The sequence below is a fragment of the Manis javanica genome, chromosome 8 (genome assembly GCF_040802235.1).
Source record: "Manis javanica isolate MJ-LG chromosome 8, MJ_LKY, whole genome shotgun sequence".
Classification (NCBI taxonomy): Eukaryota; Metazoa; Chordata; class Mammalia; order Pholidota; family Manidae; genus Manis; species Manis javanica.
In genome coordinates, this window is record NC_133163.1 from 40,175,767 (window position 1) to 40,199,301 (window position 23,535).

Consider the following 23,535-nt stretch of genomic DNA (forward strand, 5'->3'; position numbering starts at 1 on the left):
TCTTTTTAGGACAAAGTTCAGGTTGACAATACTTCCCCAGCCCGGGAGCCCTCAGGAGCTTCAGACGCTCCATATCCCTCACTGGAAACACAGCCTGAAGAATTTCCACAGTGATACGTGGTCTGCTGGCTGGCAGTAAAACCAAACTTTACTCCCAGGTAGGCAGGTGGGGAACCCTCAGCCTGCTCAACCCTATTTTAGGCAAGCCAAGGATATGCATGCACAGTCCAGTCCAGGAGCAATTTCCTCCCAGCAGGCACCAGTGCTGCTTGCCAGCATGGTGCCATTGCAGCAGGCTGGGTGGAGGGTAGCTTGAGTGCTACAGCTGGGTGTGTGTGCAGCCCAGCCCTGGGAGCTCTTTCCTCCAGGCAGGTGCTGGTCCTGCTCATCTATGCACACACCATTGAAGCAGGCTGGAGCAGAACACCACAGGCAAGGCAGAAAGGTGCCACACCCACTGTGCACCAATAGCTGGGGCTTTCACATAGGAAACTGAGCTTCTGGGCACTAGAGTACACCTCTGACACAAATCTATTATCCCATAAGAAACACTAAAAAAAAAAAAAAATGAAAAGACAAAGGAATTTCATCCAAACCAAAATTCAAGAGAAAAACACCAGAAAGAGGGCTCAGTGAAACTGAAATCACTAATTTTCTTTATAAATATTTCAAAACAAAAGTAATAAACATGCTCATGGAGCTGCAGAAAAATATTCAAGATCTCAGGGAGGACTTCAAAAAACAGATAGAAATTTTGAAAAATACAGTATCTGAAATGAAACATACAATGGAGGGATTTAAAAGTAGATTAGAAGAGGTAGAGGAGATGGTAAATAAAATGGATATTAGAGAACAGGAAAACAAAGAAGCTGAGGAACAGAGAGAAAAAAGGATCTCTAGGAATGAAAGAATAATAAGAGAGCTGATTGATAAATCCAAACAGAACAATATTAGTATTATAGGGGTACCAGAAGAAGGAGAGAAAGACAAAGGGATAGAAAGTCTCTTTGAGGAAGTAATTGTTAAAAACTTCCCCAGTCTGGGGAAGGAAATAGTCACTCAGGTCATGGAAGTGCAGAGATCTCCCAATACAAAGAGCCCTAGGAAGACACTAAGGTATACAATAATTAAAATGGCAAAGATCAAGGACAAGGAGAGAGTATTGAAAGCAGCCAAAAAGAGAAAAAAGATCACTTATAAAGGAAACCCCATCAGGCTATTAGCAGACTTTTTAGCAGAAACCTTACAGGCCAGAAGATAGTGGCATGATATATTTAATACAATGAAACAGAAGGGGCTACAACCAAGAACACTGTACCTGGCAAGATTATCATTTAAATTTGAAGCAGGGATTAAACAATTTCCAGATAAGCAAAAGTTGAGGGAACTCACCACCACCAAACCTATTCTACAAGGTATCTTAAAGAACCTGGTCTAAATGAAAATGCTCCTAAGGCTAAATTGCTGTCACTAGAGAAAATAAACACACAATAAAGGTGGTAGAACAATTAATTACTAAGCAAATACAAAATTAAATCACTACTCACAAAGTTAGTCAAGGGATACACAAAGAGTACAGAATATGACACTTAATATAAAAAGAGTGGAGGAGGAAGAACAAGAAGAATGGGAGGGAAAATAAAAAAGGACCTTTACATTGCTTGAGACAGCAAAATAAGAGCTAAGATACACTGTTAGATAGTAAGGAAGCTACCATTGAACCTTTGGTAACTGCATATCTAAAGCCTGCAATGGCATTAAATACATATCTATCAATAATCACTCTAAATGGAAAGGGACTGAATGCACTAATCAAAAGACACAGAGTTACTGAATGGATAAAAAACAAGACCCATCTATATGATGACTACAAGAGACTCACTTGAAACCCAAAGACATACACATAAAAGTGAAGGGATGGAAAAAGATATTACATGCAAATAATAGGGAGAAAAAAGCAGGAGTAGCAGTGCTTAGATCAGACAAAATAGATTTCAAAACAAAGAAAGTAACAAGAGACAAAGGATATTACTTAATGATTAAAGGGTCAGTCCAAAAAGAGGATAAAACCATTATAAACAGAGAGAAAATAAATAAGGAGACAGAGGCACTGAACAATGCATTAGAACAGATGGACCAAACAGACATCTATGGAACACTCCACCCAAAAGCAGGAGGATACACATCCTTCTCAAGTGCACATGGAGTGTTTTTTCCAGAATAGATAACATATTAGGCCATAAAAAAGCCTTAATACATTCAAAAAGACTGAAATTGTGTCAACCAGCTTCTCAGACCACAAAGGTATGAAACTAGAAATAAATTATGCAAAGAAAACAAAAAAGCCCACAAACACACAGATGCTTAAAAATCCTAAATAACCAGTGGACCAATAACCAAATTAAAACAGAGATCAAGCAATATATGGAGACAAATGAAAACTCACCAGGCCAAACGCAACAAAGGCATTTCTGAGAGGAAAGGATGTAGCAAGAGGGCTTACCTCAAGAATCAAGAACAATCTCAAATGAACAGTCTAAACTCACAATTAATAAAACTAGAAAAAGAAGAACAAATGAGGCCCAAAATCAACAGAAGGAGGGACATCATAAAGATCAGAGCAGAAATAAATAAAATTGAGAAGAATAAAACAATAAAATCAATGAAACCAGGTTCTTTGAGAAAATAAACAGATAACCCCCTAGCCAGACTTATTAAGAAGAAAAGCATAAACACATATAAACAGAATCAGAAATGAGAAAGGAAAAATCACTATGGATACCACAGAAATACAGAGTTATTAGAGAATATTATGAAAAATTATATGCCAGCATATAAACCCACACAAATATGGTCAATTAATATATGATAAAGTAGCCATGAATACAGTGGGAAAAGACAGCTTCTTCAATGATTGGTGTTGGCAAAACTGGACAGCTACATCTAAGAGAATGAAATTGGATTATTGTCTAACTCCACACATAAAAGTAAATTTGAAATGGCTCGAAGACCTGAATGTAAGTCATGAAATCATAAAACTTATAGAAGAAAACATAGGCAAAAATATCTTGAATATAAACATGAGCAAATTTCTCCTGAACACTTATCCTCAGGCAAGGGAAACAAAAGCAAAAATGAACAAATGAGAATATACCAAACTAAAAAGCTTCTGTACAGCGAAGGACATCAGCAGCAGAACAAAAAGGCATCCTACAGTATAGGAGAATATATTTGTAAGTGACATATCCGATAAGGGGTTAACATTCAAAATACATAAAGAGTTCACATGCCTCAACACCCAAAAAACAAATGACCCAAGTAAAAAATGGGCAGAGGATCTTCACAGACACTTCTCCAAACAAGAAATTCAGATGGCCAACAGGCACATGAAAAGATGCACCACATTACTAATCATCAGGGAAATGCAAATTAAAACCACAATGAGCTATCACCTCACACCAGTTAGGATGGCCACCATCCAAAAGACAAGAAACAACAAATGCTGGTGAGGATGCAGAGAAAGGTGAACCCTCCTACACTGCTGGTGGGAATGTAAATTAGTTCAGCCATTGTGGAAAGCAATATGGAGGTTCCTCAAAAAACTAAAAATAGTAATACCATTTGACTCAGGAATTCCACTCCTAGGAATTCACCCAAAGAAAACAAGATCCATCATTCAAAAAGACATATGTACCCCTATGTTTATTACAACTCTATTTACAGTAGTCAAGATATGGAAGCAACCTAAGTGTCCATCAGTAGATGAATGGATAAAGAAGATGTGGTACATATACACAATGGAATATTGTTCAGCCAAAGGAAGAAAACAAACCCTCCCATTTGCAACAACATGGATGGAGCTAGAGGGTATTATGCTCAATGAAATAAGCCAGGCAGAGAAAGACAAGTACCACATGATTTTACTCATTTGTGGAGCATAATAACAAAGCAAAACTGAAGTAACAAAACAGCAGCAGACTCACAGGCTCCGAGAAGGGACTAGTGGTTGTCAAAGGGAAAGGGGTGGGGAGGGAGAACGGTATTAAGGGGCAGTATAATTTGCAACCACAATATAGGTAGGTCACAGGGAAGGCATTACAACACAGAGAAGACAAGTAATGACTCTATAGCATCTTATTATGCTGATAGACTGTGAAGGCAATATGGGGTGGGGGTGGGGGCTTTATAATATGGGTGAATGTTTAAACCACAGTGATGCTCTTGGGAAACCTTCATACGATTATATATCAATGAGACTTTAATAAAAAAACAAGAAAAAATATGTAATAATATCTATGTTATATAGTAATATCTATGATGTTGTGGTTATATAGTAATATCCAAAGTATATATATAGCATATCTACAGAGTACTATCTGTGTTATATGTATATGGTTTTACAGTAATATCTATGATGACAGAATCACATTAAGAAATCTATAAGAGTAGATTAGATTGTGTGCTAAGTATGGGTATGCTCATCCCTACTGCCGAAAATTCCTTAAAACTGGCAAAAGATAACTTAAAAATATTCTATAATAGTAGAGAGGGCACCAACAAAAGAGTTGAAATTGTGAGATTTAAGTCATTAGGGACTGATTTGACAAATAGGAGCAGAAATATAACCTGTAGTTAAAAATATGCAGAAGACAACCACTCTAAAGTACAGATTTAGAGAAACCTGGTATTCAGAGTGAACAAATAAAACAGCAGAAAGATGCTCTAAGTAATTATCAGGAATTAAGTAATTATTGTAAGAATTGTAGATGAATGAGCAAAAACAACTTGAACAAACAGAAACGACTCTAGAAAAAGAAAAGGGTCCAGAAGAGAATTTTTAAAAATCTGATAGAATAAAGCATCCATAATAGAATAGACTGCTATTACAAAAAAATAGGGTAAACACTTTGAAGTCAAATGAAAACAATTAGCAAAATAAAAAATATTCAAGAAATTCCCTGAGAAACCAAATGGATATGGCAGCAAATCAAAGTAGCAATGTGAAGTTAATATTTAGGAAATCTTTCACACCACAGAATAAGAAATAGAAATGTAAAATATGAGAGAAAAAAATTAAAAGATATGGAGGATTAATTCAGGTGTCCAATGTTTAACTAATGGAAGTTCTAGAAGGCTTAACAGAAAATAGAAGGGTAGAAATGATCAAGCAATTAAGAGAAGAAAAACTCAGAAGTGAAGATCTGGATCTTCAGAACAAAAAGGCCAATGAAGTGGCAAGCAGAAGTATGTTGAAGTTCTTCTTGTTACTTGAGTTATTTTGTTTACTGTTTGAGTTTGGTGTCTTTTGCTGAAATTATAATAGATTGATATAATCCCATTCATAATAACAATATATAATGTAAATGCCCAGAACTGTACTTTAATAAGAAATGTTTAAAACCTATGTAAAGAAAATTGTGAGGGAGGACTTGAGTAAACAGAGTAAGTTATTATGTTCTGAGATGAGAGGCCCCATACCGCAATATAGCCAATTTCCCCCAAATTAAGTTTTAAACTCAATACAATCTCAAAAAAAAATCCCAGTAGGTTTTTAAAATAGAAAGTAACAAGCTGAATCTAAATTTTTTTTTGTAAAAGAAAGTGTTGAAGAATAGCCAAGAAATTTTTTTAAAAGAAGAGCTGGGGCAGGGGAAGGAAATTTGCCCTATCACATATTTAAAAAAATCATCAAGGTTGTAATAAAAAATGTGGTAGGGGTCCCAGATTAGACACAGACATCAATGGAACAAAAGGATCTATAAATAGACCCCTTATATAGAAAAAAAGTTTAGTGATATAGATGGTATTTCAAAATAGAGCAAAAAAATGATGGACAAGTAGCTATCCATTTTTAAGAAAAAAATTATTTGATTCCTTTACTTTCTACAATATAAAACAATTTCTAAATAGATTTAAAAAGCTAAACATTTAGAACAACCTATATAAGTACTGGGAAAAAATCAAGAAAAACAGTTATATTAAGCCTTGTGAAATGAGACATAAAATTCAGAATCCATAATAGAAAAGATAGAGAGATCTGACCTCTTAAAAATTAAATTGTAAATTACAAATTAAAATCACAAATAAGTTTTTTGCCACACATAAAATTAAAAGACAGGTGACAGAAAAAATTTGCAACACATATACAAGATAAAGGATTAATATCCAGATGCATATAAGGGTTTTTCCAATCAATATGAAAAAGAGTCCAACAGAAAATGGTCAAAGGTGATTCATAAAGCTATAAATAATCCAAAAGTGTAAGAAAGAATAAAATATCCTCCTTTAGTCTGTCAGAGAGTGCAAAAAAAAAACTGATAAAATCTTGTGTTGGTTAGGATGCAGATGAACAAGTACTGTTTCACTACTGGAAATAGTAATAAGGCCATACCTTTGTACAGAGTACTGAAAAGATCAAAACATAAAATGCATATATCCTTTGGCTATTCAATTCTTCTACAAATCTATCCTGCAGAGAAACTTTCATATTTGTATACAGAGGCATCTATATACATCTATGATGTTCACTGAAATAGTGTTTTAACTCGCAGTAAAGCTGGAAACAAACTATGTTTCATTAACAGGGAAACAGTCAAATAAATAAGAGTATAACTGAATAATACACAGCCACGAAAATGATATATGTGCTGAAGTAGAAGTATGTCCAAAACACATTGTTAAAGGCAAAAAACACAGAATGCATAAAACTTGATACTATTATGTAAAATGGTGTATGTTGTTATACATGTAAATGCACAGAAAAAAGATTGAAAGCAAACACACAAAGCTGTTAACAGTAAAGGCTTTCATGAAAGGGAGTGGCAGTGGGCAGAAGTGAAAGTAGATGTTCAAGTTTATTCTATATTCTTTGAGACTACAGCCATATATTACCCTTGTAATATATTTACATAATAAAAATATTTTGGTGTTATAATGATTTGTTTTGAAAATAAAGCCCTTCACAGAATAACTATATATATGTAGTATACATTTAATTTAACATTTTAAGACTTCAAATTATTGATCTGTTCTCATTGAAAAAATTCCAGCTTTAAAAATACATTCATACCACTGTAATATACTCAAATTCAATGATATATTCTGGCAAAACAAGGTCATGGTCAAAGACAAACCACTTGCAGTGTCGAATGCTGCAATCACAATTTCTTTGTCCCATGAAAGAATCTAGAGTAAAATCAAAAACAAAAACAAGTAAGACAAACACCCTTCAAAATGAAACATACTTTTTTTCAATTTTTACATAGATCCATAAGCAACAAACCTTGTAAGTTCCAACTATTATGTTATTGAGAATTTTTTTCTTATACCTTCCAAACTCCCCTAGAGAGTTGAATGCTAGAAATACTTACTAGTCACCCTTTCACGACATAGATTAGTAGGACTGAATTTTATTCATGTCCCTTTCCTTTTCACACTTTTTCACTTTTCTGTTCAATGTGTGTTGACAAATGTATTATTCTAAAACTTTTGTTGTTAAAAGTTGGGTGGGTTTTTATCTTTTGAAATATATGTAACAGAAAACAAAATTTTACAAAATATAATACCTATGCAATATAAAAGTCATTGAAGTAGGGAATAGGAAAGGAGAAGCTGTTTAGTAGTCAGGAACAAATTTTATAGAAAGGTTTACAAGTATGTTACATAGAGGTTAAACTATAAGCATTCAAACGTTTTGTACTGAACGTTTTTGTACTGAAAAATTAAAGCACATTTCTCTTTATGGAAGACATACTTAGTAAATATTTTTGAGGAATGAACACTGAATTAACCATTGGATAGTTAGCTTGACTGATGGAGTCTTGTTCACAAGCCTGAACACTCTGGCCAAGGAAAACCTTTGTAATGAGAAGGATGCCTAAATATGAAAAAAACAGAAATCATTTTTAACAATAATTAATTTTAGAAAATTTCCAACATTATCTTCCTTATTGGCTCCAGACTTCACTGGATATTCTATAAAGGCACAGCTACTGGCTGTATTGTTTTCCACTGTTAGCCCATAGCACACTGCTTGATCAAAAGTAGGAACTCAATAAATATTTGTTGAATAAACGAAATAGGTATGTTAAGAAAAGCTTTACAGAAAAGGAAGAAGGAAAGAACATAATAAGTTAGTGATATTTTTTATTAAGTAATTTAAAATAAGAAACTTGTCATTAATTGGGTAAAAATTCATTCCTGTATCATTAGCACCTACTACATAGGTTAGATCATAAGGGACACTCAATACATGACTACATATTGGAAGAACATTTCCTTTCCCTTTATATTCTTAAGGAACGTTGGGATTCATTCAGTCCTGCAGATCCCTATCAGTCACTGCTGAATATTATAAAGTAACTTCTAATCACTAAGCATGAAGTATTTAGATGATTTTTTTTACTATGTGCAAGTTTTAAAATGTAAAATGAAAGAACCTGTTTTGGAAAGCACATTCCAGAAGTATCTAGAAAGATCACTCTGAGCTATTTCATAAGGTGGGAAAGATAAGAATAAGAAAAAAGAAGCAAATATTTTTTTAAGTGAATTTTTTGTAGATTCAGTAATCTTAATTTTCTGGTTATCGTTAACTGAATGGAAGATGGCAAAGCACCCATAGTTTATCATGAATCATAACAGAGTTATCAACTGCAACCTAGAATTCACTTTTATAGAATTAAGTTAACCAAATTTCTGATTACCCCAGTCTTCAGTAGGTTGGATAGCTGAGACCAAAGAAGAGATGTCCTTCTTCTCTGACTTGCTTTGGTATCCTTATTATATGTCCTTTGGTAGTATGCCCTCATACTTCATCTTTGTAACTTTTATGATAATTATAATTTTACACTTATTTGTGTTATTAATAATGTGTGTAAGCACCTTAATGGAGAAACTGTTTAGTTTTCATAGACTATGTCCCTATTACCAAGGGATACACTGCCTAATGCACAGTAAACAATAGATACTAGTGTAACTAAACAATAAACAGTGGAAGAGCATGAGGCAAGAAAAGACACTATGAACTGGTTTCTCCAACCTGTGGGTACCAGGAAACGTCTCCCAGAAGTGTACTACAAATAGGCATATATGTATATATTTTTCAAGGTGTAAAAAAAGTACTGATAATTGTGAATAAATTAAAATACCAAAAGTTTATCTTCTATAAGTTAACTTACATAGCAACCTAGACACATCACAATTTGTCTTTAGCCAATTTTAGATTTATAACCAGGTTTTCCCATCATCTTATACTGTGATGTTTAAGGAGAAATAAGTCCTGCCTTCCTGAGTGCTTTATATTTATATTTATATTGCATAAATGGACCAAGTCCTTTTTTTCTGACTTATGATTTTGGAGTGGTGTGTGTGTGTGTGTGTGTGTGTGTGTGTGTGTGTGTGATATATAGTTTACTTATTTTTAGTACACAACTTAGCAAACAAAGGCAGACTGTAAAAAGTGTTTCACATAACGTTGGATTAAATATGAATAACAAACAAGTTTCATCCTATTAATGCTGAGACATAACTATCATTCAGTAAATATTTGTTGACAACCAGATTAAAGTAACATCAGAAAGTCACACATCACTGCACTGGTAAACACTAAATCAAATAGGTTTCAGAAAATCTTCCAATTCGATAAAACCAATTATTAAAATGTTATGAAAAATAATCAATGAATTTGAAGACTTAGAACTTAAAAGTTCAGAATACCATGTATGCGTATTACCATGTCTGAAGAGCTCATGCTCAAGGGAGTTTTTCTTCTCATCCTTGTACTTTTGCTGTAGAAATTCAATTCTGGGGCACTCACACATACTTAGGCTGCTAGCAAGAATAACAGCTTCTTTTCTGAGAGGCAGCTGCAAAGAAAAAACAAAGTCTGAGTATTTTTACAAAAGTTACAACACTTCAACTTCAACACAGACAGCTTATTATTTTATGTTTATATGTCTGGGCAAAGGAAATGCAGGCCAGACTCACTGAAAAGTAGATAACCTTCAGATGATAATTCACTCTGTACAACCATTTACATATTTCATTTTATTTTTTCTCTCCCAATTTACATTTATATGCAAAGGGGTTTAAAATGTATTTTAAATGTATATGCAAAGGGGTTTATAAAAAGTGATACAGAACAATATTTATTCCTACAAATGCAACCAGAGTTATAAATGACAGCACTGTGTGGTACAGAAGCTATAGTTTAAAATTTTTTCAATGATATGCCACTAGTAATCATGCAAATTCCAAAAGGAAAATTCTGTGGGAATGGGATATTACATCAGTGAATGCTTGTATATATATATATAAGGTCTAATAATATACTTGGTATAATAATCTACATTGTGCTCCAGATGTATCTCATCATGCTAATGCATGGAAATCTTATTTGCATTGTGATAATTTATTTCTCTAAAAAATGTTTTATCAGAAACCCAGTAATATAGTAAAATTCCTATTACTTGCTGTGAAAACAGCTCTAAAAAGAAAACAAAAATCTCTATTTTTAGTAGTAAGAAAACTAGAACTAAGAGAGATTATATGATCTAGCCAAGGACAAAATCAGAAATTGGCAAAGTCATGATTTGAACTAAGGTCTACATCTTGTTACAATCTCAGAGTTCTGAAATTATTACTAGTTTATTATTAGTAGCCAAATTATCTTAGAACTACATCTTTCTATAAATGTGGAATTGCCTATATATTTTTCTTACTGAAACCTGTTATCCAAAGAGGTTTTTAAAAATAAATACCCAAATGTGGGCACATGACCACCACCAATTCTTCATCCTAGTAAGTATAACCCTCTCAGATTTCCAATGAAAATTATAAAATATCCATTAGGTAAAAGCTGTGTGCATGGCATTATGAGGGTATGGTATGGTCTTGGCCCTCAAATAAGAGGGGAAAATGGAAACTATACCCCAAAATTAAAAATTCAAGGCAACCCCCCACTCTTAACACTTTTATTCAACATAGTACTGGAGGTCCTAGCCACAGCAGTCAGATAACACAAAGAGATAAAGGCATCCAGCTTGGTAAGGAATAAGTTAAACTGTCACTGTTTGCAGATTATGTAATATTATACATAGAAAACCCTAAAGAATCCACCCAAAAAATACTAAAACTAAGAACTGAATTTAGCAAAGTTTAAGGATAAAAAATTAATACACAGAAATCTGTTGCATTCCTATATCTTAACAATGACTTAGCAGAAAGAGAAATCAGGAAAAAAAACTCCATTTACAATTGCGTCAAAAAGAATAAAATACCTAGGAATAAACCTAACCAAGCAGGTGAAAGACCTATACCCGGAAAACTACAAGACACTCATGAGAGAAATTAAAGAAGATACCAATAAATGTAAATACGTCCCATGCTCATAGATAGGAAGAATTAATATTGTCAAAATGGCCATCCTGCCTAAAGCAATCTACAGATTCAATGCAATCCCTATCAAAATACCAACAGCATTCTTCAAAGAACTAGAACCAATAGTTCTAAAATTCATATGGAACCACAAAAGACCCCGAATAGCCAAAGCAATCCTGAGAAGGAAGAATAAAGCACCGGGATTTTTCTCTCTGACTTCAAGCTCTACTACAAAGTCACAGTAATCAAAACAATTTGGTACTGGCACAAGAACAGATGCATAGATCAATGGAACAGAATAGAAAGTTCAGATACAAACCCATACACATATGGTCAATTAATATACAATAAAGGAACCATGAATATACAATGGGAAAATGACAGCCTCTACAACAACTGGTGTTGGCAAAACTGGACAGCTACATGTAAGAGAATGAATTTGGATTATTGTCTAACTCGATACACAAAAGTAAACTCAAAATGGACCAAAGACCTCAATGTAAGTCATGAAATCATAAAACTTACAGAAGAAAACATAGGCAAAAATCTCTTAAATATAAACATGGGCAACTTTTTCCTGAACACTTATCCTCAGGCAAGGGAAACAAAAGCAAAAATAAACCAATGGTACTACATCAAACTACAAAGCTTCTGTACAGCAAAGGACATCAGCAGCAGACAAAAAGGCATCCTACAGTATGGGAGAATATATTAGTAAACAACATACCTGATAAGTGGTTAACATCCAAAATATATAAAGAGCTCACATGCCTCAACACCCAGAAACCAAACAACCTGATTAAAAAATGGGCAGAAGATCTGCACAGACACTTCTCCAAAGAAGAAATTCAGATAGCCAACAGGCACATGGAAAGATGCTCCACATCACTAATCATCAGGGAAATGAAATTAAAACCACAATGAGCCATCACCTTACACCAGTTAGGCTGGCCAAAAACCAAATGACAGGAAACAACAAACGCTGGTGAGGATGCAGAGAAAGGGGCATCTCTGCCGGTAGGAATGTAAATTAGTTCAGCCATTGTGGAAAGCAATATGGAGGTTCCTCAAAAAACTAAAAATAGAAATACCACTTGACCCAGGAATTCCATTCCTAGGAATTTACCCAAAGAAAACAAAATCCCTCATTCAAAAAGACATATGTACCCCTATGTTTATTGCAGCACTATTTACAATAGCCAAGATATGGAAGCAACCTAAGTGTCCATCAGTAGATAAAGGAATAAAGAAGATGGTACATATACACAGTGGAATATTATTCTTCCATAAGAAGAAAACAAATCCTACCATTTGCAACAACATGCATGGAGCTAGAGGGTATTATGCTCAGTGAAATAAGCCAGGCAGAGAAAAACAAGTACCAAATGATTTCACTCATTTGTGGAGTTTAACAACAAAGCAAAACTGAAGGAACAAAACAGCAGCAGATTCAGACTCCAAGAAGGGACTAGCGGTTACCAAAAGGAAGGGATTGGGCAGGGTGGATGGGGTGGCAGGGAGAAGGGGATTAAGGGGCAGTGTAATTAGCTTTCACAATATAGTTAGGTCACCGGGAACGCATTACAGCACAGAGAAGACAAGTAATGGCTCTATAGCATCTTACTATACTGATAGCCAGTGACTGCAATGGGGTGGGGGCGGGGGACCTAATAATATGGGTAAATGTTCTTGTGAAACCTTCATAAGATTGCATATCAATGACACCTTCATGAAAAAAATTCAAGACATCACAAGATGTGTTAAATAAGATATCCTTTTTTAACTGAAGTGATTAGAAACAAGTTTGTAGTGGTAATGGGATAGTGGCTAGGCTTTGAAGATTAGACACAACTCCAATAACCAGAAATTTCAAAGAAAAGTGTTTTTAAGGGGAGGTATAGAAAGGTATAGAAATGGGTGTGATTGCCATCTGTCCATCTGTCCAGCTATCTGGCATTCATTCATCAAATTTCTACTAAGAATCTATAAACACAGTCCCTGTCTTCAAGGACTTGTAGAGAAATTCACTCAAATGATTGCGTTTCCGTATAACAAATATGCTACATTAAAAATCCTCAACTGATTGCTGCTAAATCAACTTCCACTAAACCAGTTCACAGGATTAAGCACTATTTTCCATTCTCTCTACAACCCACAGTATAGTGAAGTTCAAAGAGAGTACTTTAAAAAATACTATGTACTTCTATTCCACCCAGTTGTGTGTACACTTACTAAAATCAGTTAATTTTGATCCTAAATGTGTTTATACTAGTTGTATTTGTTATTGAAATTATATACATTACATAAAGCACTAAATAGGAGAAAGAGTAAGAGTTGTTTCTTTGAAAACAAAGTGGAAAGCTTTTAGGATTTCAGAAAAGCTAATCATTAAAAACTTCTGTCAACTCATGTGGGCTTCTTCTAGCATAATCCACAGAAGGAAGTTGCTATACTTTGTATAATAGCACTATGCTTTTTTGTGATTCAGCAGAAGTTTGTTATAAATACAGATGAAAGAATTAAGTATCAAACTATGCTTAGCCAGTGACAGAGCTTTATTCTTTAGGAAGAAAGCTTTAGTCTATATGATGTTTTATGTTACCTTGCTTATTTCACTGTCTTTGAATCCTTTTTCAAGTATTTGTAGCAGATACTTTTTCTTCACTGTAACTTCAGGATTGAAAACATAAAAAAGGCATTCCATCATCTTTCGACAACACCTGAAGCATTGAGACAAAAAAGTTTGAAAACTGATTTCAAAATAGCTTAGCCATAGACAAGATGATCATATATGTCCTGTGCAGGTTATTTCCCATTTGCTTGAATGCTCCAGTGTCATTATTAAACCTCAAAAGAGCTCCAGTGTGGATAAACTGTGAAGTCATCCTAGTCAAGCAAGGGAGATGCATGGAAAGGAAATATTTAAAAAGTGTATTTTTAATATTGTAAAATTTTAAAACAGAAAGGCTTGTTTAAAAAATAAAATCATACTTTTGTAAAAATGTTCCTTATGGAATTTAACTTCTTACTCTGAATCATGCATATCTTCATTATCCAAAAACTTTTGGTATTTCTCCTCAAATTTTAATCTTAGAATACGGTTGTTAACTTTGATGACGCGTCTCACTTTCACTCCTGTAATACCATATGACCTGAAGTCCCATGCGCAAAATCGTGATAGAATTAATTCATAGCAAGAATTAAACCTGTATGGAATACAGAATATATACAAAGAAAATAACATATTTTCCTTAAAATGTTGAAGAACACAAAGTTACATATGATAAAGTTATAGGTCAAATTTTATGTTTTTTGCTAGACACATCATCATATAGTAGCTCTGTTTTTGTTCAAACTGGTCACACTTATTAAATCAATAAGAGATGCTAAACTTTGAAACATAAAAATAGTTTTTATTCATTATTATATATTTGTTCTGATTACAAGATATATTGGCTGAGCAGTCCTCCATTGTTCAAATACTTCCTTGTTTTACTTCAGTGAAAGTACCTATTTCTGGTTTTCTTCATACTGGCTGCTCCTTCATGGTTTTCTTTGCTGCTGCTTTTCCCTCTTACATACTTCTGAATGTTGAATTGTGCCAAGAATCAAGTGTTTGGTTCTCCTGTTTCTATGAACAGTTATCCCTAGGTGATTTCATCTGGTCATCTATCTATCTATCTATCTATCTATCTATCTATCTATCTATCTATCTATCTATCTATCCATCCATCCATCTAGATATATATCCATCACAGTATATATATACTGATAAATTTCAAATTTTTATTTCCAAGCTTTCTCTCTATCCAAGTTAGCTGGATATACTTACTTAGACTTGAACATCAACTGCTTGCCTGATATGTTCACTTGCACATGTAATAGGCCTCTCAAGCTTAATTAATCACCTGTCCTTGAATGTGCTTCTCTTGATTGTTTTCCGTCAGTATATGGTGCCACCATCTAACTGGTAGCCTAGGTTGAAACCTCAGGAATAAACCCTGCCTCTTCTCTTCCTCACCAATATCCAGTTCTTTAGCAAATCTGTTTGGCCCTGTATCTGAAGTATATCCTGAATATGATGACTCTGTTTCATCATTGTCACTGTTATTACCCTAGCAAATCATCATCTCTTAGTGGACTATTGCAATAACTTCATAATTAGGGATATAGAAGTGAAAGAGGCAAGGGTCCCTGTTTTCATGGAGCCTATATTCCAAGGGAGTTGGACAAAAAATATGACATAAATGAAATATTTTGTAAACTGATTAGTGCTTTGAAGAAAAAGAGGCTTGGAGTAAGGAATGGAGTGGGGGCTACTTCAGACAGGCCTTGGGTAAGGTTTTTCAGAGAAGATATTTGAGCTAAGAATTGGAGAAGGGCCTGCTATGTGAAGATCTCAAGAAAATGTGCTGATGCACTCACTCATTTGCTCTCGGCTGCCCTCACCTGGCCATGCTTAGACTTGAACATCAACTGCTTGCCTGATATGTTCACAATAACTCTGGCCCTCTCAAAAGTAGCACAGAATTCAGATTAAGATGAGATTTAAAAATGGATCAATTTGAAAAGGAAATTGAGATATTATACGGGATATATTTGCCTTTGATGAGCTGTCTGGTCCTCACCAGCATAATTAACCAGGGTCTGGGTGTAGGCTAAGATCACAGGCATGAGCTTCCTAATTGGGATGTCTCCCTAAGACTAACCTCTGAGATCCTTAGAGTATTTGCTTTTCTCACTAGCAAAGAGTGAACTAGTGCAGCTGGGAGCTTCCTGAACCAAACCAATCCTAAAGGAGCTCACAGTCTGGTAGTGGAGGCAATATAAACAGTGCTGCAGTTTGCAGGATGCTGCTAACTAGTTCAGAGATCTGGCTAAACAGCCATGTATCATGTGGAGTGAGAAACCTACACTCTCAAATATACAGGGTTCACTTTCTGGGCCTAAATCAGTCCAAGTCACCCTAAATATTATGCCTAGAATCACTGAAGCTCTCATTATTACCTGCACCCTATTTATTACTTTTATTATTATTATTGCAACCTGGTAGAAACTAGCAATGCAGGCATTTTATTTAGGTAAGCTTCTAGTTCCACAGTAATACCAAAAGGGTAATCAGGAATAGATATGAGTGGTGAATGGATAACACTTAGCTTCTAGTCTGGGTCCCCCAGGAATGCAAGAACCAGGAATGGCACAAGAAATTCCATGAAATGTGCTCACTGCATATAGCTATTCTGTGCCCAGAAATTCAGCAACTGAGCCCTTCCTTACAGGGACCTCTAAAAGCCCTGGAGATAGGGAACCCCAGTGCTGAGAGGACATGGCCTCTGTGCTACCTGGGATTACAGAAGTAAAGCAATTCATTCAATCATCTGGCCGTTCTGGGGATGAGAAGAGATCATGCACAGAGTGGTGGAATACTGCTGGAGAAGGGAGAACCAGACCTATGCTGACAGAGAAGTACTGAGATGTTCAATATTATCACACCTCATAGAGGATGAACACTTGTCACAGCATTGCTGAACAAGCACTGGAGAGCATGTCATTGCTGGCTTGAGATACATGCATATTAGTCTGAAGTGGAAATAATGACTCCGTATGGATTTATATAAGTAATATCTAAAGCTACTACACCTCGCCTTCAAGTAGTCCCATAGATTTAAGGACAAAATTCAGACTGCTAGCTGAGCCTAGAATGCCCTTACAAGATCAGGCAGGCCCTTGTCATGTGGAATGACTGGTAGTTCTCCAAATGTATTATACTATTTCCACACCTGTTCACCTGTTTCCTCTGCCTGGAGTCCTTTCCTTAATTCTTTATATAGTTAACTTCTATCTAAATTCAGATCAAAGCATCTCCCTCCAGTGACCCCACTTCCAGAAAACTTTCTTTAAATCCCCATTCTTCTTGGACTGCTCCTCTTCTCCACACCTACAATGATCCCAGAACTTCCCAGTGTTTCATTACCATTGTCTCCCACACCATACTGCAGGCTCGGTGACAGCAGGGACCAACTGACTTTTACTCCTGCCACTTAGAACTTGGCCCATAGTAGCAGCTCAGTGGGTGGATGCAGAGCAAGTGAACACAGTAGAAAAGATTCAGAGATGAACATGAGGCACACGCTGACGGACAGTGACTGCAAAGGGGTGTATGGAGGGACTTGATAATGAGGGGAGTCTAGTAACCACAATGCTGCTCATGTGATTGTATATTAATGATACCAAAAAAAAGAAAAAAGATAAGGAAGCAAGGTAAGTGTCCATCAGTAGATGAATGGATGAAGATGTGGTACATATACACAATGGAAAATTATTCAGCCATAAGACGAAAAGAAATCCTGCCATTTGCAATAACATGGATGGATCCAGAGGGTATTACGATCAGTGAAATAAGCCAGGCAGAGAAAGATAAATACCATATGCTTTCACTTATTCATGGAATATAAAGACAAAGCAAAACAGAAGGAACTAAATGGCAGTAGACTCATAGGCAATGAGAAGGGACTAGTGGTCACTAAGGGGGAGAGATGGGCCAGATGGGGCAGAAGGGGAAGGGAATAGAGGCACAATTATTTGCAATCACTACATAGGTTGGTCAAGGGGACAGTAGTACAGCACAGAGAATAGAGTTAATGACTCTATAACGTCTTATTATGTTGATGGGCAGTGACTGCACTGGAGGTGGTGAGGATTTGATAATATGGGTGAATGTTGACCCACTGCATTGTATATCTGAACCAATATAAGATTGTATATCACAATACTTTAATTTAAAAAATAGCAAAAAAAGATGAATATGATGCAGTCTTCTATATTTATAACAACTGGAACAGGAAGGTAATGGGACATGCACAAGCAAAACTAATGGAGAAGAAAATAGGAAAGATGCAGCTCAGTGTTGTGGTGATTCAAAAATTAATAATGACCATATCTGATAGAGATGAAAAGTATATTCCTTTTAAAAGATGGCCCTTGATATTGGCCTTGAAAATAAAGTAAGTTTTGACAGTCAATGATAAAATGAGGGCAAGGGATGCAAGGCAGTCTGGGGGAAGAAGGCAGGACAAACCAAACCACTTATGTGGTGCCATACCGAGTATGTTCCAAGAACAGTGAGGGACACACAGTTTGGTTGACGTTTAAGGGGCTGAAAAGGAGTTAGGGTCATTTGGAGACCATAGAGTGAACACTGAGTGTCAGGGTGAAGAGTCTGAAAGTAATTTGGAAGTTAACACGTTGCTACAAGAAGCTTCTGTTTTGTTTTTAACAGAGTTCTGTCTGTGTAGAAAGCTTGCCAGCAGGGACCATACAAAAAACCACTTAGGAATCTTTATGATTGGTCAGCAAATCCTGAGCGCCTACTGCACACACACATTGAGCTGGATGCTGCAGCAATGATCCAAGAGGAAGGTCGTGAGAGCCCGTGTGAAGGCGACTGGCCACAATGGGGAGGAATGAATGCAGAGACAGTACGGAGGAGAACCGGTCTGTGGGTCTTGGCCTAACTGGATGTGCAGACTGAGGGAGGGGAGGGAGTCAAGAATGGCTTCAATGTTTGCTGGATGGGCATGACTGAGAGGGTGGCAGTGCTGCAAACAGGGACAGAAGAGTCAGAAGGAGGGGGTGGTGTGCAGGTAGGAAGAGAAAAACAAAACCATTTCAGTATGTTCAGTTGGCCTTGCCAGCTGGACATCCAGAGAGAAATGTCTTAACAGGAATGGAGTAAAGGAGACAGACTATACAAGGGCAAGAATAGAAGGCAGTGGCAAGAGAGAGTTTAAAAAGAAAATAGAAAATGGTTATGTACAAAAAACAAGAGAGGTGAAGTTGCAAGGGAAGAATGGTTAACCTCATCAAGTACTGAGCGGTCAGGAGCGTGAGGGCGCATGACTTCACTGGACAGCCTCACTCATTCGGTGGGACCAGAAGTGTGAGCATCCACAGTGGTGATACACACCACCGACCAAGACACTCAGTCACACAGACAGATACCTACAAAGGTTCCTTAATATGCAAATGATGCACTCACTTAGCAAATGCAGAATGCACGTTTTTAAGTGGCTGAAGCTTAATAAAATCTATTAAAATGTACCTCAAAATCCTAAACAAGGGTTTAATAAATACTGTCAACTGACTTGCTGACTTAAATCAGTGTCTTATTGGTATAAATAAAAAAGTTTATGCTGCTGTAACTCCCTAAAATAGTACATTATGAGATCCTTACATATAAAAAATTAATTACTGAAAAGCCATTACACACATAGAAGTGAAACTGTTAAGTATCTATAAAGTGATGTGGAAACATCAAATAGTTACTGAGTTGTGAATCCAGCCAGCCCTATGCTACTTGTTATGACTTTTAAAGTACATGAAACATTACATCTGTCCTCAAGGAGCTTACAGAGTCACTTACATATTGTTTTGTGGTGCCTTAAAGTTATTTGTTTAAATTGTAAATGACCTGTATCTATAACCAGGTCAGAGATTCTTAGGCCCAAGGACAGCATCCTTTATGCTTTGGAGTCTCCATTTGATCAATGTTGTTTGATGTCAGTGGACAACTCAATTCACAATATGTAGGGTAAATGATATGAATCTATAATGATTATGCTGTAGTAGTAACTATTCAACAAGCAAGTCTCTGTAAAATAAGGCCTTTCTTAAGCTGAAAAATATAATCCTTTTATTTCACACAAAAAATGAAGCTATGAAATATTAAATAATACACAATTATAAATCTGCAGTGCTTTTTTGCTAAAGAAATAAAAACTATTTTGATAGAAAATCTTTATATTTGAGTTCTAGCTTTATTCCAGTACTTTTTATTAAACTGCTAAACCATTGGCTTAAAAATATGGATAAAAGTGTTTAAATGGCCAAGTTTGTAGTATGCTTCTAGGGTTCTAGGGCAATCTAAATGAAACAACTAGATATGTAGCACATAGAGCAATTTAAAGCATGTTAGTATTATTTCATAATACCCATAAAAGATCATAGCTAAAGTGCCCAAGCTTGTAGTATGATAAAAGTGAAGAGCAGTCCTTGAAATCCGGCCAACATATATATGATTTTCTCCTTAAAACGGATCAAGGTTATTCTTTTTAAAACCAAGTAAACAATTGTTAATGCTTATCAAATCTATCAATGTTATCTAATTTACAATGAGGCTGACATAGTTACCTAAATGGCTTTTTAGTCATTTTGCCTTTTTTTCAATAATCTACAAAATTTGTTTTGTAAAGAGCTTACTTTGCAGTAAGTTAAAAAGAAACAGAAATAATAAAAAAACGATTGTTTGGGTTAAGTGAATATAAATGAAGGACTGAAAAATCATTCATACACCCTACAGAAAGACACCATTCAATTTTTTACACTTGAAAAATCAAGACCTTTACTTGTTTACATGGGAATTGGAATGAACACTTTTTATATCTTTGTACATACAAATCAAGTATTGTGGTTAAGCAAACAGTGGTTACTGCTGGGCAAATGGATGTGTTGATACACAAGAAAATATTTTAAAAGGTCTCTTTCTCCCTTGGGCAGAGCTTCTAACACTTTTCTACCAAAGTACCCCCAAAGCTCTTGAGAAGCTTTTACTCCCAGGTGTAAATAAGAGGCACATCTAAGAAAATCAGGAGGCTTGGTTTAAAGTAACCATTAACAGTCATATATTTTTCTTTCCAAACAGTTAATACAAATTTTGCATCATACTCCGTAAAAAATCAGTGTTTGTTTCAATACTGATTGAGTTAAATCCTCTGGAGTGAGTGTCAATTCTTTGTTCATTCTATAGCTCTACATGTTTTCTGGTTTTTCTCCACATGGCCAAGTTTGCAGTATGTTTCTAGGGTTCTAGGGCAATCTTTGGCTTGTTCATGGGCTTGTTAACTTTGAGAAAATTATTGCAGAAATGTTAAAGTTATAATTAGTGATATTTTTCTGCAAAGCTTTCTTTTTTGTTTTTTTAAGGATCATTTCTTTGATTGTAACTTCTAGTTGAGGCACACAACCACTTCCTTGTTTCTACCGGTAGGCCTTGGTTCTGAAGTGGGGACATCTACTTCAAGCTTCTGTTTCTGGTGGCTGTCTCCACCAGAAACAGTCTAAGGGAAATCGGGTGAAGAGCAATGAAATACCACTAGGATGTTTTCAAATTTAGCCCCACGGCAATGGTGTAAACAGAAAAATGTATAATTGGTAAAGTAGGTAACTGCCAATTTTCAGTTAATGAATGTTCTATAGAAGTGTTCTGAAAATGAGACATTTGAAGATTTTGTAAGTTGATATTTTGGTTGATGATCCTAAGCACTTACAACTATTTGTAAAGCTATAATTAAATTTCAGGCAAATTTACCAGTCATCAGATCGAGTGCCTTCTTCAAAGTGGACATTTCCCACAGTCTCCAACTCAATTAACAAAAATGGAATCAATAAGCCATGACTTTTCTTCTTTTGCTTTACTTCAATATGGTAAATTGCTTCAATTCTACTTAAGAAAAATTATAGGTAAAGTTATCAGAATGATCTAAAAATCAAACATTAAAATTCATGACAGATTTTTTATTTAAAGCTGATATTAAAATACAAGACTTAGGTCAATGGATAAAGCAAGCTTGGTGTTAACAGTTAAACCAAGTAAAAGACATTCTATTTTTGGCACTTAAAATCACCTCAAGTTATGTTATCCTCAGAATATGTGAAGGTTAGAAGTCTATCGTGGCTCCTCCATTTATGGCTTTCAGATCTTAGACAAGTCATAACATTTTTATGCAGCAGATTCTCAGTAAAATGGCAGTATATTAATATTACCTACACCTGAAAAGGCCTTTTTAAGGCTTATAAGCAAAACATCTTTAAAGCTCTTAGTGAAGAGATTGGCACAGAGTAAGAATCCAATAAATGTTAATTATTATTATTAGTAGTATTTTTACAGGGCAAACTAACATCAATTTAGTGCCCTGGTAAATAAAGAATTCACAGTATTTATTTTCTTATTGCTTTTTACTTCTAGTTAATAGTCAACCTGACTTTGTTTCTTCAAGATTCTGGACAACTGTGTATGTGCTTTGCTCAGTCTCATTTATATGGTGGGGTTCTGCATCAATAGCAGTTCTAATGCTTTTAGTTTGCAGACACTAGAGCAGTGATGTGACAGGAAGCCACTCAGGGGAAGTTTTCTGTTTCTAATTAAATATTGCTTCTGTGAAAAACTATATGTCAGCTTTGAATCAATGTCTACTTCTAATAGGAACTGAACTAGAAACACATTTTATGTTCTACTTCATAAGAGAATTTTTTCCACTCCTGAAGAAGTGAACTGAGCTCAGCTAATGGCCCAGAACATTCTATTCTCTCATGTTTAGAATTTGAACAACTAGACAATTCATAAAACATACTCATCTAGTTTTTTGTTCCAGAATTTTACCCTTTCATTCACAGCATTTAGTTTGGTCAATATCTTCTGTTGAAGACTTAGTTGTTCTGTGACAGTTTCACAGTTCTTTGATTTTTCAAGCTCAGTTACTTTATTGTTATTGGATCTATCACTGTGTCCTTTGCCAGATCCCTTGAGTTCAGCAAATTCTCGTTCCAACTGTTTAAGTCAACATACCAGAGAGCAAAAATTGTTAGTGGAATTATTAAAAATATAGTTCATTTAAATTAACAACATAGAAATCTGGAGAACAAATAGGCCAAAGTTCGTAGAAACATGCCAAACACATGATTACAACTTTGGTACAAGTTTGGTCAGCCAATTTCTCTTGACCAAGTGACCAATCTTAATTTCTCTTGACCAAAAATACTTCAAACAGAGCAGTTAACTCTATTGAAAATAAGAAAAGCAAAGAAACAGATTTTTACATAATACTGATGAATTTGCTTCTGTTAAAGCCAAAGTGAAATTATAAGAAATGCTGGTTTTGGTATAAATAAAATATTTAAATTTCAAATTAACATGACCTCTATCACAACTACTTTTCAATTTTTAAATATTTTTCAACTACTTTGGTGTTCTAGGAAAAAATTAACTACAGAAAGTATATAAAACACATATATGGAGATGTACATTTTTCCTTTTGCCTCAGTCTCCTATACGACTCAGCAGAGCAATGTCTTTATTTAAATTTTTGATATTTTGTATTTTGT

The 23,535-nt window shown here is 35.2% G+C and overlaps 1 protein-coding gene across 11 annotated transcripts in view; it reads right to left on the reverse strand.

Annotated features, from left to right (window-relative positions):
• Nucleotides 1–23,535, reverse strand: part of LRRC9 (leucine rich repeat containing 9) — a 143,087-nt gene that overhangs the window by 89,728 nt on the left and 29,824 nt on the right. For 8 of the 11 annotated variants that reach the window (XM_073242302.1, XM_073242309.1, XM_073242308.1 and 5 more), the window contains 7 exons: nt 22,785–22,981; nt 21,743–21,877; nt 14,406–14,582; nt 13,979–14,096; nt 9,731–9,863; nt 7,754–7,876; nt 7,070–7,185 (listed from right to left, as the gene is read on the reverse strand). In XM_073242302.1, coding sequence (XP_073098403.1) covers nt 7,070–7,185; nt 7,754–7,876; nt 9,731–9,863; nt 13,979–14,096; nt 14,406–14,582; nt 21,743–21,877; nt 22,785–22,981 — 999 coding nt within the window. The remainder of the gene's footprint in view (nt 1–7,069; nt 7,186–7,753; nt 7,877–9,730; nt 9,864–13,978; nt 14,097–14,405; nt 14,583–21,742; nt 21,878–22,784; nt 22,982–23,535) is intronic. The other 3 variants (XM_073242303.1, XM_073242310.1, XM_073242304.1) reach the window with 2 other exon arrangements.